The sequence below is a fragment of the Macaca mulatta genome, chromosome 8 (genome assembly GCF_049350105.2).
Source record: "Macaca mulatta isolate MMU2019108-1 chromosome 8, T2T-MMU8v2.0, whole genome shotgun sequence".
NCBI lineage: Eukaryota > Metazoa > Chordata > Mammalia > Primates > Cercopithecidae > Macaca > Macaca mulatta.
In genome coordinates, this window is record NC_133413.1 from 2333920 (window position 1) to 2353664 (window position 19745).

The 19745-nt window shown below is 47.3% G+C and overlaps 1 protein-coding gene and 1 non-coding gene across 7 annotated transcripts in view; both read left to right on the forward strand.

Annotated features, from left to right (window-relative positions):
• The window catches only part of CLN8 (CLN8 transmembrane ER and ERGIC protein), a 28260-nt gene extending 23064 nt beyond the window's left edge, over nt 1-5196 (forward strand). For 5 of the 6 annotated variants that reach the window (XM_015144679.3, XM_015144681.3, XM_077942718.1 and 2 more), the window contains one exon: nt 4679-5196. In XM_015144679.3, coding sequence (XP_015000165.1) covers nt 4679-4996 — 318 coding nt within the window. In that variant the 3' untranslated portion in view covers nt 4997-5196. The remainder of the gene's footprint in view (nt 1-4678) is intronic. The other variant, NM_001194050.2, reaches the window with a different exon arrangement.
• A 3588-nt stretch (nt 5197-8784) lies between these two features.
• Nucleotides 8785-11410, forward strand: LOC106999647 (uncharacterized). Its single transcript, XR_013397022.1, has 2 exons — nt 8785-10036; nt 10217-11410. It is a non-coding gene; the product is annotated as an uncharacterized LOC106999647 (transcript).
• Nucleotides 11411-19745: the final 8335 nt, after the last annotated feature.

The following is a 19745-nucleotide window of genomic DNA, read 5'->3' on the forward strand; positions in this document are numbered from 1 at the left end:
AAAACCAAAGAACTCTCAGTTCTCAAGCTTTGAGTTTTCTAAACTTAAGGTAGTGATTATATTCTGATGTGACTATTGATAATTTAAGATGACTACTTTCAGTAAGTGAGGAAAATGGTGGAGGAGAACTTTTTGTGAATTGTGAGGGAATGGCCGAGTGAATGAAGACTGAGCTCGCAAGAGCCTGGGACTGAGTGCACGGTGTACTGTATAGTTCATCACTGTGTGGGGCCTTCCAGCTAACGCAGAGGATTCTGACGTTCAAAACGTCGACTCTTCAGTGTTTTGTCTTCACACACTGTTTTCACTCCTGTTGATACCGTACGCTCTCTTGAGGAGTAATGAGCACTCTTGCAGGCCCTGTGCCAGGCGCCGGGTCATAGCAAAGACGATTCTCAGTCTTCCATAAGGGAATCTGTGGCAGGCACGTGTGCGTGTGGCGGTGCTCCGGCACACACATGACAGAAGATTCTGGAAGCTGAATCTGTGAAGGGCACACGTGTGTGGTGGTGCTCCGGCACACACATGACAGAAGATTCTGGAAGCTGAATCTGTGAGGGGCACACATATGGGTGGTGGTGCTCCACACACATGATGACAGAAGATTCTGGAAGCTGGAATCCATGAGGGGCACACATGCATGGCAGTACCCCAGGACACAAATGATGACAGAAGATTTTGGAAGATGGAATCTGTCAGGGGGATACTTGCATGTGACTGTGCTTCTGTTCACACAGAAGGTTCTGGAAACTGGAATCTGTGAGGGGCAGCTGTATGTGTGGTCATGCTCCAGTACACATGTGATGACAGAAGGTTCTGGAAGGTGAACTCTGTGAGGGTTGGATATGAATGTGACCCTGCTCCAGTACACACACATGTGATGACAGAAGGTTCTGGAAGGTGAAATCTGTGAGGGTTGGATATGCATGTGGCCCTGCTCCAGTATACACACGTGATGATAGAAGGTTCTGGAAAGTGAAATCTGTGAGGGGCAGATGTGTGTGTGGCCCTGCTCCAGTACACACACACGTGATGACAGAAGGTTCTGGAATCTGGACTCTGTGAGTGGCACACGTTCGTGTAGCCATGCTGCAGTCCACTGCGTGACAGAAGGAGCATTGTCTTTCCTTCAGTTTGTGTCAGCCGTTTGATAAATGCTTGAGTGTCCAGTTTGATAACTAGCGAGGGAAAACAGTGTGTGAGACTTCTGGTGTCCTTGCGACTCCATGCATAGGTCTGTGCCTGACCCCAGTGCACCCACATGTTCACTCGAACAGGGGTACTGGGATTGTCTTAGCCACGCTGTTCATTTGGCCTCAGACTGCATCCTACTGAAGCCCCATCATCAGTGGAAAGGGCTTGTGAGCTGAGTTTGTCCACGCAGCAGAGGGGTGGGCAGCAATATGGATGGTTTACACAGACACGGTCAGAGACGTTACCCAGACCCAAAAGAGTACACAGTGTGTGATACTGTTCCATGTACAGTCATGTGTTGCTCAACGACGGGTGTGTTCTGAGAAATGTGTCCTTAGGCTATTTCGTCATCGAGCAGCCGTCATAGAGTGCCCTTCCACGTGTCTAAGCCAACTCCACCCTCGGCTCTATGCACCAGAGCCCATTGCTCCCAGGCTGCACACCTGGACAGCACGTGGCTGTACTGAATACTGCAGGCGAGTGTAAAACAACTGTAAATATCTGTGTATCTTAACATACCTAAGCATAGAAAGGTATAGTAAAAATACCGTGTTAAAGATGAAAAATGGCACACCCATGCAGGGCGTGAACTGGGAATGGAGCTTGCAGGACTGGAAGCTGCTCTGGGTGAGTCAGAATGAGTGGTGAGTGTGAGGGCCGATCACTGTGCACTCCTGTAGACTTTATGAACTCTGTGTACTTAAGCAATGCTAAATTTATATTAAAAATTTCTTTAATCATAAATTAGCCTTAACTTACTGTAACCCTTTTACTTTATAAATTTTAAATTTTTAAAACTTTTCCACTCTTTTGTAATCACACTTAGCTTAAAACACAAATACATTGTGTGTGTGTGTGTGTGTGTATATATATTCTTTATACCCTTATTCTGTAAACTTTTCTTAATTAAAAAAAATTTTTTTAAATTGTTGCAATCTAAGACGCAGATACACATTCACCCGGCTCTGCACAGGGTCAGGATCGGCCATATCACTGTCTTCCACCTCCACAGCTCGTCCCCCGGAGAGACTTCAGGGGCAGTAACAGACACGGGGCTGCCACCTCCCGCGATGACAGTGCCTCCTTCTGGACCTTCCTGAAAGACCTGCCTGGGGCTGTTTAGAGTTAACTTTATTTTCATCAGAGAAGGAGTACACTCCAAAATAATGATAAAAGTATAGTATAGTAAAATAGTAAATGATAGGAACTGTTGAGCTCCATTATGATCTCGTGTGGGCCACCGTCTGTCTGTACACTGCGCTGTGGACTGAACAGGCGCTGAGCCCTGGACACTGCTGTCGGTGCAGTTGTCAGGCCTCACCTGGGTTTGGGCCCACCTGGTCCTGCCACTGTGGGTCTGAGGGAGGTGTGAGATCGAAAACTTGCCTGTGCCAAAGTCCAGCATTGTCCTTCACCACTTTTGGACCTGGTGGTTGTGGCCGGTTGTCAGAGTGACTATATTGTTTACCACCCAGACAAGGATGTCAGGGACTGCCCAGGCAAACCAGGATCTGCAGTCACCCCAGGGGCTGAGAGCCAGCTACATTTGGGACTTTTGCTTTGGACATACCAAGAACCTCCAGGAACTTGTAGCCTAACTCTCTACTTTCACAAGTAAGAAATAAGTTATAGTATTAACTCTTCACATTTCGTTTCAATCCCACGTCACTTAACCGTCCAGAACTGACAGCCACGGGTTCTCCTGGTCTGCGTGAGTTTCTCCCCTGTCCTGTTCAGTTTGGAGGCTCCAGGCCTGTTTTGGATCCTGCTTCCTCTGCTCTTCTTCCTGAGTGTTCGTTGTGCCTCAGCAATGCTGAGTGCGTGGGAAGTGTGTGGTCCCGGCCAACCAAGGTGGCCCCAAACACAGGTGGGAGCGTTTCGTTTGCACCCGGGGTTGGGGTGATGTTTGTGGAAAGCGGCACTGGCAGTCTCTGAAGGCGTGTGTGTGTGTGAGGCTGCCGTGATGCACATGTGGGAGCCCCGATGTCCCCTCTGAGACCTGGGAAAGACTCCAGTGACAGCTGTGTGAGGCAGGCTGGGCTACTCCGTTCTGCTGGCCTTTCTCTTCTAATTTCCCTCACATTTATTTTTTCAGTCCAGACTTAGAATGGATGCTCTTCGACTCAGGATGGGGTTACATCCCATTAAGCTCATCATAAGTTAAAAATATTGTGTCGGAAATGTGTTTAATACAAGCAGCCTACCAAACATCATGGTATACAGCCTGGCCTGCCTTTAACATGCCCAGAAGACTTGGATCTGCCTACGCTTGAGCAAAATCTTATAGCACAAAGCCTGTTTTACAACAGAATGCTGAACAGCTCCCATAATTCAGTGAATGCTATACTGAAAGTTGAAACAATGGTTATGTGGGTACTTGAAGTACGGTTTCTACTGAGTGTGTATCACATTGGCACCATAAAATCAAACAATTGTAAGTCAAACCATTGTGAGTAGCGGACTGTCGATAAAAGCTAATACACTTGGGGCTTTAAATATTCAAAACTACCAGAAGAACATGTTAGAACTTTTTATTTTATTTTTTTAAGACAGAGTCTCACACAGAGTCTCACTGTTTCTCCAGGCTAGAGTACAGTGGCACGATCTCAGCTCACTGCAACCTCTGCCTCCCAAGTTCAAATGATTCTCATGACTCAGCCTCCCAGATTAGCTGGGATGCCATGTTGGCCAGGCTGGTCTCAAACTTCTGACTTCAAGTGATCTACCCACTTCGGCCTCCTAAAGTGCTGCAATTAGAGGCATGAGCCACTGTGCCCGGCCCAATTAGAATATTTTGCCGGGGTGGTATACTGTATTAGTCAGCTTAAGCTGCCACAGCAGACTGCCATAGACTAGGCAGCTTGAACAGCAGAAATTCCTTTCTCACAGTTTTAGAGGCTGCAAGTCTGAGATCAAGGCACCAGCAGATTCGTGTCTGGTGAAGACCCACTTCCTGGTTTACATGGCCACCTTCTGGCTGTGTCCTAGCAGGGAGGAGGGGAAGGCTCTGGTCTCTTCCTCTTCTTATGACACTAATCCTGTCATGGGGCCCCACCCGCATGACCTCATCACTTCCCAGGGTCTAGGTATGGGAGCTTGAGATACCTGTGTCTGGTTTTGCCAAATAAATATTGCTTATTTACCTAATATGTGCAAATTCAAGATAAAACAAAGACTGAAGGGAGACCGAAAGAAAGGTTGAATTTATCATAGCTTTAGGGAACGGAAGTCAAAAGCAAGAGGAGCAGGAGAACAGCATGAGCGGGCAAGGGTCAACCCTGCTGGCCCAGGCGCGCCCACGGAGCCGGCGGCCTCCTTTCAGAATGAAGTCCCAGTGAGAGCAGAGCCCTGGGGAGGAAATTCTGTTGCTTTGAAATGAATTTGTTTTGCTTGGTAAGTAAGGTAGCAAATACCTCTTTGTGATGTGAAGAATGAATGTTGGCAGTTTCGTATTAACTTGTGCGTTTGTCTTGTCTCCATGCAGGCGGGCTGGTCCGAGTCTCTGTTCTGGAAGCTCAACCAGTGGCTGATGATCCACATGTTTCACTGCCGCATGGTCCTGACCTACCACATGTGGTGGGTGTGTTTCTGGCACTGGGACGGCCTGGTCAGCAGCCTGTATCTGCCTCATTTGGCACTCTTCCTTGTCGGACTGGCGCTGCTCACACTAATCATCAATCCGTACTGGACCCACAAGAAGACTCAGCAGCTTCTCAGTCCGGTGGACTGGAACTTCGCACAGCCAGAAGCCAAGAGCAGGCCAGAAGGCAACGGGCAGCTGCTGCAGAAGAAGAGGCCGTAGCTGCTCCGGCCGGGGCTCCTGGGCACCAGCGGATCCGGTACACCGATTCTGGGAAGCTCCGTGAATAATGGCTTTTGAATTAATGAGGCAGCGAATGTTTTGTGTTTAGTTCTGAGGGCAATACTAACTTTATTTCTCATTAGTATTAATTTTGAAGTAGGTACAAAGTATTTTTAAGAAATTATAATTTTGTGAATGTCCTGGCAGGTTCTGTCAGTGTAGCCGCACCAGACCGTGTCAAGCATCTAGGAGAGGAGTCCATGGCGTCCGGGGGCGTCACACCTGTTGAGGAGTGGGGTGGCTTTGTCTGAATGCTGGAAAGGGCTTCATAGTAAAGTGCCTCCCACTGGGCGGGTGGGTCAGCGTCAATTCTTTCCAGCCACACACTCATATGCCGTGTGTCTTATTCAGAAGTCACATTGTTTTCAGTTGGAGAGAATTGGGCTAAGATAGAACATAATACAATTTGTTTCTTGTTAAAGTTTCCCAGCGTATGAAATTCTAAGCTGGGCGGGGTGGCTCACACGCAACGTAATCCCGGCACTTTGGGAGGCTGAGGCAGGCGGATCACTTGAGACCAGGAGTTCAAGACCAGCCTGGCCAAGATGGTGAAACACCATCTCTACTAAATTACAAAAATTAGCCGGGTGTCGTGGCACACATCTGTAATCCCAGCTACTTGGGGGGCTGAGGCAGGAGACTCGCCTGAACCCAGGAGGTGGAGGTTGCAGTGAGCTGAGATCACACCACTGTATTCCAGCCTGGGTGACAGAGCAAGACTCTGTCTCAAAAAAAAAAAAAAAAAAAAAAAAAAATCTAAACCCAGGTGTACGGCAGCGCCATCTGGTGGCAAAGGGTGCAAAGACAACGCCGAGGGATAGTGACGCTCCGGTAGCAGCAGAGGCTCCTTGGAGTCTAACCCCACCAACCAGAGCCGGGGTGGTCGAGTGAAATCTTGCAAGTTTTTTTTTTTTAAATCATGGAACCTGTTTTAAAATGAGAATTTGTCATTCATACTGTATTGCTCATTTGACAAAATAAGGTAGGTATTTCGTAATCAGGTTGTCTGGGTTTTAGAGCTGTTTTTAATTGACTGAGTTACCTACAGGCACCCAATCCAGACCCTAATTCCGTGGTTGGTGTTTCTCTGTAGATTTCTTTTCTTTTCTTTTCTTTTTTTTTTTTTTGAGACGGAGTCTCGCGTTGTCGCCCAGGCTGGAGTGCGGTGGTGCCATCTCCCCTCACTGCAAGCTCCGCCCCCCGGATTCACGCCATTCTCCTGCCTCAGCCTCCTGAGTGGCTGGGACGACAGGCGCTGCTACCACGCCAGGCTAATTTTTTGTATTTTTAGTAGAGACGGGGTTTTGCTGTGTTAGCCAGGATGGTCTTCATCTCCTGACCTCGTGATCCTCTCACCTCGGCCTCCCAAAGTGCTGGGATTACAGGCGTGAGCCACCACGCCTGGCCTCTCTGTAGATTTCAAGACAAGTAGTGATGTCATTTTCCCACTGAGCTGTAGGATAGACCTGGACCCCTTCAGAGATGCTCAACTGCAGGGTCCTGGGGTCCCTAGAATAGTCCGGCAGCAGCTCGTGGCAATGAGCTGCCTGATGATGAGTCCCAAGGTACCTTGTTCCTACTGTTTTATATCCAGGTAGAAGTTACACACCAATTTAGCAATTTTGTTACCAGACGTACAGAATTGCGTGTGTGTGTGTGTGTGTGTGTGTGTGTGTTTTGACATAAACGTGCAATTGAAATTCAAAGTTTATTTTTTATCAAAAGCACCTTTGAAATGTATGTGGAAAATGTCGGCTGCTCGTGAGAATCCTGTGTGATTATGTTCCTTATGTTTCGTGGAACTCTCAGAACACTGTTTTGTTTTTGTTTTTGTTTCTGTTTTTCTGAGACAGAGCCTCACTCTGGCTCCCAGGCTGGAGACCAGCGGCATGATCTCGGCTCACTGCAACCTCCACCTCCCGGGTTCCAGTGATTCTCCTGCCTCAGCCTCTCAAGTAGCTGGGATTACAGGCGCCACCACCACGCCTAGCTAATTTTTTGTATTTTTTCTAGAGACAGGGTTTCACCATGTTGGCCAGGCTGGTCTCCAGCTCCTGATCTCAAGTGATCTGCCAACCCTGGCCTCCTAAAGTTCTAGGATTACACACATGAGCCACTGTACCCAGCCCAGAGCAGTGTATTTTGATTGGTGGTGCTTTAACTTTATTGATCACGGTGTATAGTAACCTATTTATGACATTTTACAAAGCGATTTTAATCTTAAACCCATCGAGCAAATGGTGTCCCTGCTGCAACTTTTAGCTGGAAACCCCACAGCCTGGCATCCTCTGCAGCCGCGCCCTTGTGGAGTCAGCAGGAGCTGGTGTTTTTCAGCCAGACAGAGGCATGATAAAGTGACTGATGTTTACAGAACCCAGACGATGCCTTCCTCTCTCTCAAAATAACTAACCTGTTCCCATTGCTGTGAATGTTTTATCTTGGAGATAGAAAATATAATGATAAATCGTCGTGTGTTCAGAATTCGGTTTGGAGGTGGAAGTGGACAGCCTAATTTTTATCTCACCTCCACTAGGACTTTGACCTTCCCCGGGGTCCACACTTTACCTCCTGTAGCTTCATACGCACGTTTGGATGCACAGAGATGGAGGCGCCATAGAGAAGCACAGGCTCACTCGCTCCGTCCAGTGTCACCCACACATTGGTCCAGGGACCCCTCAGTGCAGAGCCTGAAGTTGGGGGCTTGTGGGTAGAAAAGGCTTTGTGAACTGTTATGATACGGACCCCTTCCAGACGGCACAGCACTTTCCCATGGTGCTCACTGGCCTCAGTCTCCCCGACCGGCAGTGGGAGGGGATGGATCCATAGTGGAGCGTGTGGTGCAGGTGACATTCACGAGCTCCGACTTCTTGGTGCCAGGTTGGCGTGAGCCTGGGCCCGGCCCACTCAGCAGCCCACATTGGCCAGCATCCATCTGCACGTGTGCACTGCGTGCTTCACATCCTCTATTGAGAGTTGCAGCAAGTGTTAAACGAGGCGAGTTCACATAACAGGAATTCTGGAACTGCTTGAAAACCAGGAAGATTGTGCAATATCGGCCTTAACTCCACCTGATGGCAGGTGGCCCGGATAGAAAATGGCCCTGCCTTTAGCCAGGACGTGGCTCTCCAGCTTGTCTTCCGTGTGATCACTTGTCACTGCGCTTTTTCTTTCGGTAGTGAAATCCTTCTCCATGCCACGTTTTGTTTTGTTTCTTAAGTTGGGAAACAGAATGGGCCAAGGAGGCTGAGTGACTGAAGACCGAGGGTCGGTGCAGCCTCCTCGCCGCGCTGCAGGGCTGGGCCGTACAGGCCTTCTGCTCTTCTCGGTGTCCAGCCTCCTTCGGTGACGCTGGAGCTGTCATGGTGGCAGTTCAGTGTGAGATTTTTTTTACCAGGTATTGTGCTTAAGGACATGGTTTTCCGTTTTCTTCGCCCTGACGGCGTGAACGAAATAGGCCCTGTTGATTCCACTTCAGCCGAGGAGCCTCGGGGCTCGGAGCTGGTGGCGTGCCCAAGGTGATGCAGCTCGTGGGCAGCCATGCCTGCCTCGGGCACAGCCTCCAGCGCCAGGGCTGGGCTCTTCAACGCGGCATTTAGCACAGAAAGTCGTGTTTCAGGCAGTGTGGGCCGCTATAACAAAACACCTGAGACTGGGTAGTTTATAAAGAACAGACATTCAGGCCAGGCGTGGTGGCTCACGCCTGTAATCCCAGCACTTTGGGAGGCCGAGGCGGGCGGATCATTTGAGGTCAGGAGTTTGAAACCAGCCTGGCCAGCATGGTGAAACCCCATCTCTACTAAAAATACAAAAAAAACTAGCCGGGGTGGTGGCGCATGCCTGTGGTCCCAGCTACTTGGGAGGGTAAGGTAGAAGAATTGCTTGAACCTGGAAGACAGAGGTTGCAGTGAGCCGAGATCACGCCATTGCACTCCAGCCTGGGTGACACAGTGAGATTCTGTCCAAAAAAGCATCATTTCTCACAGTTCTGGAAGCTGGAAGTCCAAGATGAAAGTGTGGGCAGATTAGTTTCTGCTGGGAACTCTGCATCCTCATGTGGCGGAGGGGATGGAAGGTCAAGAGGCCTCAGCCAGTTCCCCGCTGCCTTTTTATGAGGCATGAAGCCATTTGCAAGAGTAGGGGGCCCACCTCTTAGTACCACTGCAATGGCAATTACAATGTCATGTGAATTCTGGCGGGACACGGTCACACCGCAGCACCCGCACCCGGTGAATGTGGTTCTCTCCCATATCAGAATTTTGTGAGCTCCACACAGGGTTGCATCTGTTTTATTCTCTGATTGATTCTAAGCCCCGTGTCCCTGGCATGGGATGGCTGCTTGGCAGTGGGGAGTGGATAAGCCAGTGGTACCCAGGGCTGCCAGGCAGGGCCCTGCAGGGAACAGACCCAAGGGCTGACATGGGGATGTCTGCTGAAGGGCGTATTTACCACAATAAGGGCAGGGCTGGGAGACTGGGCAGCCAGTTTCACCCTCGCACAGGGTACCTGGCAAGACCAGCGGCCGGAGGTGACGTCCTCAGTAAAGAACAGTGGCCACTGGAAACTGCGCGGCTGGAAGGGGAAACGCTCGGGCCTCTGGTGGGCACCGGCCTGGGGTGGGGTCGGCCAGGGTCAGCTGCCTTTCCTCCATGCTGGGACGGAGATGTTGTGTGTGTGTGACAAAGCATTTGATAGCACGCCAAAAGTTTCCTCCATTATGTGTGTGTGAAGTGTTTGACCAGGTCAGAAGTCTTGTTCCATGCGCGTGTGCTCACACAGAAGCAGAGGGGCCCCGTCGCTCTGCCCTCACGCCACTGAACCGCAGAGTTCTCCCACTCGTCAGGCTTGCGACTCAGCTGCTAAGTGTGTCAGGTGTGCCTCTTGGGCTCTCCTTCGTGCTCTGTCCTATGGTGGCACAGGCAGGGGGGTTAGGCAGGTACCGGTCAGATTACATACAGTGGCACAGGCAGGGGGGTTAGGCAGGTACCGGTCAGATTACATACAGTGGCACAGGCAGGGGGGTTAGGCAGGTACCGGTCAGATTACGGTGGCACAGGCGGTGTGGGGTTAGACAGGTACCGGTCAGATTATGGTGGCACAGGCGGTGTGGGGTTAGACAGGTACTAGTCAGATTATGGTGGCACAGGCAGGGGGGTTAGACAGGTACCGGTCAGATTACGGTGGCACAGGCAGGGGGGTTAGACAGGTACCGGTCAGATTACATACAGTGGCACAGGTGGTGGGGTTAGACAGGTACTGGTCAGATTATGGTGGCACAGGCAGGGGGGTTAGACAGGTACCGGTCAGATTACATACAGTGGCACAGGCAGGGGGGTTAGACAGGTACCGGTCAGATTATGGTGGCACAGGTGGTGGGGTTAGACAGGTACTGGTCAGATTATGGTGGCACAGGCAGGGGGGTTAGACAGGTACCGGTCAGATTACATACAGTGGCACAGGCAGGGGGGTTAGACAGGTACCGGTCAGATTACGGTGGCACAGGCGGTGGGGTTAGACAGGTACCGGTCAGATTACATACAGTGGCACAGGCGGTGGGGTTAGACAGGTACCGGTCAGATGCATGGGCTCCCCACACCCCTGCTGTAGCTTTGGCAGTAAGGACAGGACACACCCACGTCACAAGAGGAGCACAGGCAGGGGTGTTGGTGTTGGGGCAGCCCTCAGGGTCTCCAGACCCCGGCCCCCCTCACACAGCAGCCCAGGAAGGAAGGGCAGAGTCCCAGGTGTCACCCAGGATCTCCCAGGAGCTGCCCCTTTCTGCAAGTCACGGGACAGGAATGACAGGTCGGGGGACTGCAGGAAGCTGCCACCTCTGGGGTCAGAACCTGCCCAGGCTGCAGGGGCTCCACTGCGGGGTCTTCGAGAGCCAGACAGCCTGCCTTGTGCTGCACACCTGGCTTTGCTCTGTGCAGAACCCAGCACACGTGATTTTGTGTGACATGCCAACAGCCTGGCTCCCCGGACAGGAGGCCTGCCCTGGGGGAGTGGCTGCAGGAGGAGGGTAGGGCGGGCACCCCTGAGTCTGGCCAGCCTTGTCACAGATGCGTCGCCCGCCCTGCAGTCCTGATTTCAGCTCACTTCAGAGTAAATCAGAATAAACCGCACCTGGACTTTCACAAATGCATGTCGACGCTTTCAGTTCACCCCTTCCTTTGCTAACTTTCTTCCTATTTTCTTCTAATGCAAGAGCTTATTAATTCAATATTTATCATTTTGAATAACGTTTTCCCTTTTTCGTAATAAAATGTACTCCACTATTAGTAAAATGTATTTACTATTTTAGTAACAAAAATAGACTTGCCTAAACATGTTTAAAATACAGTGATGTGAACAATTCAGATGTCTCTATTTTCTTTCTTCTGATGACTCAACCCCAAATGTCTGGAATTGACTCCGAGGTATCCAGGGCCCAGAGCCAGCCTCCAAGAGGAAAAAGAAACCACACCCTTCTTTCTGGGAACCTGGCCAGGAACCCCAGAGCACAGGCGCCTGGCCTCAGTAACGCTTCATTTCCACATCTGCAGGCCCACGGTGTGAATTCATTTCTTTTCTCTTGTCACTGCGTGTATTTTGCTTTTACTGTTGTGCTGTTTCACACTTGGCAGCCTCAGTTACACTCCAGCCCGCCTGAAGCTGTGCATAGCCCATTCCTACAGGGTTTGATACCTGCAACCTCAAACCCATCGAAAGATTCCAAAAATTGAACCAAAGTTAAAATCCTCCATTATTACAGAAAGTTATTAAATGTCAAGTCTCAATCTGAAAAGTTTCTGCCAAAACTTTACAGAAAAAACTTTTTTTTTTTTTTTAAAATTCAAGACAGGATCTCTGTCGGCCAGGCATGGAGTGCAGTGGCGTGAAGTGCAGTGGTGTGATCATGGCTCACCGCAACCTCAAACTCTTGGGCGTAAGCGATCCTCTTGCCTCAGCCTCCAAAGTAGCTAGGATCACAGGTGCATGTCACTATGCCTAGCTAATTTTTAAATTTGTTGTGTGGAAATGGGGGTCTTGCTCTCTGGCTCAGGCTGGTCTCAAACTCCTGGGCTCAGGCAGTCCTCCCATACTGGCCTCCCAAAGTGCTGGGATTACAGGCTTGAGCCACCGTGCCCGGCCTACATAGAAAACTTTTATAGTCCTTGTAGCTTTCGCATTTTCTGTGTTGTTTTTCAAAAATAATATGTGAAATGCAAAATCCCAATTGGAACACAGTGCATTTTAGCCGCAGTTTCATTGGTTACAAGGAATTTCCAAGCATATCTGGTCAACCCCAGAGATTTTGTTTCCACACAAAACAACCACAGAGCACAGAACGTTGGAGACGTAGAGTGGTTTTGTGCAACAGCCAAAGCTTAGAAAGGTCGAGGCCACCATGCGATATTCCCATTGTGTGTTTTCTGTAATTTCAGATTATCTCACATAGAAAGCACGCAGCCCTTAAAAAAAATAAAGCTCAGGAAAAATCTCATTTGCTAAACGTGGCTTTTTACATTTTAATTTGGAGCTAGTTGCAGGACTGGAACTGCGTCCTGCCAGCGTGGGTCCCTGGTCAGCCAGTCCTCTGCCAGCTGGTGTCTGTCTTCTGGCCCTTGGTGTGCACGCAGCACCGTTCTGGCCACTGAGAAGGGGAGGGCTTGTGGCTGAGTGAGTTTCCTTTGCAAGTGAATGCAAGGCTGGGTCGAGGACACCTTCCCACCCCTTCCTGCCTCGCTTTTGCTTGAAATGTAGTCCTGATGCCTACGGGGCACCTGCTGTTGGCACCATGAGGGGCAGGCGTGAGGATCCACATCCATACTCAGGCACGGGCAGCAACGGGTGGCACAGCCCTGGGCCACCAGCCTGGGATCCCGTCACGCAAGAAAAACACCAGCCTGTTGGCAGCAGTGCAGGAAGCACCCCACCTGCCGTGTTGACCTTTACCCTTTCTCACAGGTTCCTAAACACACAGGATGAAAAGTGTTAACCTGCTAAGCATGTTAACCATGGGAATGATGAGAAAACCCGCCCTAGGAGACACTAACAGTTTGCAACTGTGGACTTTTAAAAATCATCTTGACTGGGAGGGGAGACAGAGTTGGGGGGCCTGGACTCGTCACCTGTGTCTCAGATGCTGCAGCTTCAAAAGGAGGCTTCCTTGTTTAAAGGAAGTTACTCTGTTCCATTTTTTTTTTTGGCTTATTTTGAATTAATTTCAAACTTACAAAAATTTGAAGGGAAAAAAAACAAACCTTCCATATACTCTTTAAGCATATTTATCCATTTTTAACTTTTTGCCGCATGTCATAGCAGTCTCTCTCCCTTTCCCTCTGTCTCTCTCTCCTTGCCTCTTTCTCTTTCTTTCTTTCTTTCCCCTACTTTACTTTGTATCCCTTACCCCTTAATACTTTAGTGTTTATTGGCTGGGCACGGTGGCTCACATCTGTCATCCCTGCACTTTGGGAGGCCGAGGCGGGTGGATCACCTGAGGCCAGGAGTTCGAGACCAGCCTGGCCAACATGGTGAAATCTCGTCTCTACTAAAAATACAAAAAATTAGCCGGGTGCACACTTGTAATCCCAGCTACTAGGGAAGCTGAGGCGGGAGAATTGCTTGAACCTGGCAGGTGGAGGTTGCAGTGAGCCAAGATGGCACCACCGTACTCCAGCCTGGGTGACAGTGAGACTATGTCTAAAAAAAAAACAAAAACAAACAAACACAAAAAAAGTTAGTGTTTATTTCCTAAGAATAAGGATATTATCTTATGTAACCACACAAGCTATCAATTCAAGAACTGTAACGTGGAGCCAGTACTTTTTATCTCATCTACAGTTTTCATTCTAACTTTGACAGTTTCTTTCCTATCCTTTTTTTTCTTGGTCCAGGACGGAGTACCAGATCACATCCTCTATTTAGTAATCACATCTCTTTATTCTTTAATCTGTTGCAGTTCTTCAGCCTGTCTTTGTCTTTAACAGCAGTGATATTTTTGAAAAAATACCAGCCGGTTGTATTAAAGCGTGCCCTCAGTTTGGTTTGGTCTGGTATTTTGTCAGGGTTGATTTCGAGTTACATATTTCCGACTGGAGTGCTCTGTAAACAATGTCCTTGAGATACGGAACACGGAGGCGTCTGTCAGCCTGCCCTGATTGGCAGTGTTAATTTTGGTCCCCGATAAGGTGGTTCCTCCTCTGAATAGTCACTGATTTTCCTCATCCTTGGGTGTCCTGCGGGAGATCTGCTGAGGCTGAGAACGCCCTGTCTGCCCTTAAAGCCTCCTCCTGCCCCAAGCTGGCCTCACTGGCACCAAGTCACGTTTGCACTCAACTGGGTCAGCCATTACGGTGACGGTTCAATCACGTTTGCATTCAGCTGGGTCAACCGTTATGGTGACGGTTCAATGTGTTGATTTTCCACCTCCGTCACTTCTCACAGCATTCGATAAAGAAGGGCTACTTTCTTCCCAGTGTTTGTTTACTATCCCTGTGGGTTCATGGATTCTCTGTTCGGCAACGTTATTCTATTTATAGTGGGTTATAAATGATTGTTGTTCTGATAGATGTTGCTGCTTCCGTTGTTCCAGGTTTGCTGTGGGGGTCTGTCCAGGCTGTTCCAGCATCTTTCTTTGGACCAGTCCTTGTTTTGAGTACATCCTTATTTTCTTTTTCTTTCTTTCTTTCTTTTTTTTTTTTTTTACATGTCTGCATTTCTTTCTATTATTATTGTTTTTATTATACTTTAAGTTCTAGGGTACATGCGCACAACGTGCAGGTTTGTTACATAGGTATACGTGTGCCGTGTTGATTTGCTGCATCCATCAACTCGTCATTTACATTAGGTATTTCTCCTAATGCTCTCCCTCCCCCCTCCCCCCACCCCATGACAGGCCCCAGTGTGTGATGTTCCCCACCCTGTGTCCAAGTGTTCTCATTGTTCTATTCCCAACTATGAGTGAGAACATGCGGAGTTTGGTTTTCTGTCCTTGTGACAGTTTGCTCAGAATGATGATTTCCAGCTTCATCCATGTCCCTGCAAAGGACTTCAACTCATCCTTTTTTATGGCTGCATAGTATTCCATGGTGTATATGGAGCACGTCCTTATTTTCTTTTCTTTCTTGCTTGCTTTTTTCTTTTTTTTTTTTGAGACAGAGTCTCACTCTATTGCCAGGCTGGAGTGCAGTGGTGCGGTCTTGGCTCACTGCAACCTCTGCCTCCTGGGTTCAAACGATTCTCCTGCCTCAGCTTCCTGAATAGCTAGGACAACTGGCACACGCCACCACGTCTGGCTAATTTTTGTATTTTTAGTAGAGATGGGGTTTCACCTTGTTGGCCAGGATGGTGTCAATTTGTTGACCTTGTGATCCGCCAACTTCTGCCTCCCAAAGTGCTGGGATTAAAGGCGTGAGCCACGCACGCGACCACGTCCTTGTTTTCTATGCAGCGGATGCACCTTCTCTGCTGTGCCACTGAATCCAGCCCTTTCTCTGAGAATTCTGGTTCTTTTTAGTGAGGAATGGGATTTGAAGTTAAGATGTGAGTGGGAGAAGTGCTTGTTGCTAGTGGGCCATCAGAACCTCCAGACCCTTCTACCTCCACTACAACCCAGCCCCACGGCACTTCCTTACCTGCCTCACTCCTGTGCGTCCCGTCTTGCATGGTGACCACCCCGGCTCACGGCCGCAGAGGGAGCATCACGCGTGGCTCAAACACGCCGTAACACAGCAGGTTTGGAATGGCTCCACCCACAGGACCACAAGAAACAAACCTATTGAGACTTCCAGATCTGTTTGCAGCTTTTTTCTTTAGTCTGAGGGTATGCAGTCAAAGTGCTGTCTTCAAAAATTACTTAAATTTGTTTTGTCCCAACTCTCTTTCAGATGATGGCTAATTATTTGAAAGTCACTCGGGTTCCTTTGTTGGCATTCTGTTGTAGCATTTTCCCCAATTCTTGATAACTTTATTATTTGAATATGTAAAATGTCATGATTCCAAAAGTTAAAACTATTCAAAACGCTGTGCTCAGAGAAATGTCTTCTCTCTATTTCTTCTGTCCCGTTTTCTCCAAAAGGAAGCAGTTCGTTTATTTTTATTTTAACAGCTTTCCTGAACTATAATTCACATACCATAAAATTCACCCGTTTAAAGTGTATTTAGCGGGTTTTAGTATTCATGGAATTGTGAAACCACCACAATCAATTTTAGAACGTTTTTATCAACCAAAAACAAAAAAAGAATTTGTACCCATTAGTAGCTATTCCCCGTTTCCCGACCCCGACCCCGACCCGATCCCCTTAGCAGTCCTCCTCCCTGACCTTAGGCAACGGCTAATCTTTTTGTCTCTGCAGATTTGCCAATTCTGGACATTTCCTATACGGGGAGTCCTACAATACATAGCCTTGTGCACCTGACTTCTTTCACACAGCATCATGTTTTCAGGGTTCATCTGTGTTGTAGCGTGTATCAGTACTTTATGCCCTTTTATTGCCAAATCATACCCCATAGTGTGGACTGACCACGTTTTATGTAGCTGTCTGTCAGTGGATGGCCATTGGCATCGTTTCCTCTTTTTGGCTGTTATGAACAACTCTGTGATGAACATGGTGGCATGTTTTTGTGGGGACATAGGTGTCCCCTCTCTTACGTATTACACCAGGAGTGGAACTGCTGGGTCCTACATTCGCTCTATGGTTAGATGCTGAGGAACTGTCAGAGCATTTCCTGAAGCACCTGCACTCTTGGCTGCTTTACGCTTCCATCAGTGCATGAGGGTTCTGGGCTCTGCACATCCTCAGCAACCCCAGTCTCTATCCCTCTGCGTCCTGACCTCCATGCCAGTGGGTGTGCGGTGGTGCCTGGGTGTGGCGTGATTCCCATTTTCCTGACGGCTGATGACGGCGAGTGTCCTCACTGGCACCCGGCCCCTTCGTGTGTCTTCCTGAGAGCAACGCCGCTTCACGTCCTGTGTCCGCTTGGCCCAGTGGGGTAATTCCTACCCCGTGGAGTGGAGAGTTCTGGATCTACTCTGGATGCACAGCACTTATGAGACACCTGGTCTGCGCAGACCTCTTTCCACTCTGGGCTTGTGTTTTCACTCTACTGATGTTTCTGGAAGTTTCCTTTTGTTGTTTATGGTTTTCGGATCGTATCACAAAAGGCTTTGCCTAACCTGAGACTGCAAAGATTGACACTCGTATTTTTTTCTGAGAGTTTTAGAGTTTTACCTTTTACATTTAGGTCTTTGATCCCTTTCTAGTTTATGTTTCTCCTTAGTTAGCCTGTTCTAGGCCGTCCTTTGTTTTTTACAAAAATCCTTCTTGCTACAATTTCAGCATTTTTATTTTTGAAAAACATGCCTTTCATCTGTACTTCCTAACTAATACACCGTTTTTAAAATGTACTTTTTTATGTCAGCAAATCTCTCTATATCCACAGGGCCTTTTGTTCTGTATTTTGTTGATTTGTTTCTTACTTGCTTGTTTTTTGGTTTGATTGGTCTTGTTCAAGCTCTATTTATTTTATTCATCTTTCTGAGAAGTAAGGGGGTTTTTTGGTTAACCTTTTTTTGATAATTTTTTATTTGTTTCTGTCCTTATATTCATTATTTCCTTTCTTCTTCTTGTTTTCAATTTATTCAGTTTTTCTATTCAGTTTTCAGATTTTTGTATTGAATATTTTGTTTTATTTTGAAGTTTTCTTGCTTCCTGTAAATACATTTGAAATTATAAAATTTCTTTTAAGTACTAATTTAACATTGTCCCACAAAGTTTTACATTTTTGTTTTTATTTTAATTTGGTTCTAAATATTTTGTAACCCTCTTCTGATTTACTTTTAAACCCAAGGGATATTTAGTAATGCCATTTCCTTTCCAAAAATGTGGTATTTTAAAACTTCTATCCTTTTGTTATTTATTTCAAGATTTATTATACTGTTATGTTAGAACACACTTTGTTGCTTTAGAGTTTGTGTTTCTTTCTTGCTAAATACATTTTTCATGATATATGATCAAATTGTATAAACATTATATGCATTTTAAAAGTATAGTCTTCATTGGATGAGAGTTCTATGTAAATATAATGATTTAGAATTTGTATATTTCAAACCTTTGATGTCTGCTATTTTATATGTTTTAAGAAATATCTAATATAATTGCCAACTTATGTTTTTCTCTGTATAGTTGTGTGAGTTTTTGCCTTTTTTTTTTTGAAACAGAGTCTCCCTCTGTCACCAGGGCGGAGTGCGGTGGCGCGATCTCGGCTCACTGCAACTTTTGCCTCTCAGGTTCAAGTGATTCTCCTGCCTCATCCTCCCGAGTAGCTGGGACTACAGGCACGTGCCAGCACGCCCAGGTAGTTTTTGTATTTTTAGTAGAGACAGGGTTTCGCCATGTTGGCCAGGCTGGTCTCGAACTCCTGGCCTCAGGGGATTCGCCAGCCTCGGCCTCCCGAAGTGCTGGGATTACAGATGAGAGCCACTGCACCCGGCCAGTTTTTGCTTTTTTAAAGAAATATTCTTAAGTACTGATACGATCATGATGGTTGCATCTTGTTCATTTGTTTCCTCTTTCAAGTATATAACATCATGCTGTTCTTTGGTGATTACTTTGCTTTGGACTTTGCAGATAGCAGGGCTACTGTCTAGTTTCATATTGATTCGAATTTGCCTAGTGCTTCTTTTTCTATTTATTTTAAAACTTTTTAGTGTCCTTTACTTTCAAGTATGCTCCCTTGGAAAACCGTTGATTCTTTTTTTATAAATCCAAGCTTCGTACTGGTGTTTTAGCTTGTTAAGTTGATCGTGTCTGTGGTTGCAGCAGGACTTTATTTCTGCCTCCTTTGTTCATAATTGGCTTTTACATTCCTTTCTTTTTCACCAAGTTTCTTCTATAGATTTTAATAGTGGTTACCTTTAGTTTAAGATCCACATTGATACATATCTAATCCTATTTATTTCCTGAGCAGATTAATATTAAATCTTTGGATTCCCATGTTGATTCTGTTTAGATATTTACTTTTGTGTTGTTGTAAATGTACTTCATCCTCTCTCCTCACTTCGGTCCTGGCTTTTTGTTTGTTTGTTTATTTGTTTTTGAGATGGAGTCTCGCTCTGTCGCCCAGGCTGGAGTGAGCAGCGTGATCTCGGCTCACTGCAAGCTCCGCCTCCCGGGTTCACGCCATTCTCCTGCCTCAGCCTCCCGAGTAGCTGGGACTACAGGCGCTCGCCACCATGCCTGGCTAATTTTTGTATTTTTAGTAGAGATGGGGTTTCACTGTGTTAGCCAGGATGGTCTCGATCTCCTGACCTCATGATCTGCCCGCCTCGGCCTCCCAAAGTGCTGGGATTACAGGTGTGAGCCACCGCGCCCGGCCGGTCCTGGCTTTTTTAGATAACAATAGACTTTATTAAAATCTATTTGATCTAAAGCTTTTTATACCCGTAGTTCCTATCAACATCCTCCTGGATTTATTTATCTTCTAATTTCCTTGAAGAACGTTTTCAAAGTGGGTCTTGGAAAAGTGGATCTTCTGAGGCCTTTGATACTGGAAGATAATTTGATGTGTGCTCATACTTCAGTGACAGTTGAGCTGGCTATAAAATTCTACGTCAAATTCTTTTTTTAATGTTTTATTTTATTTATTTATTTATTTTTCAGATGGAGTCTTGCTCTGTCCCCCAGGCTGGAGTGCAGTGGCATGATCT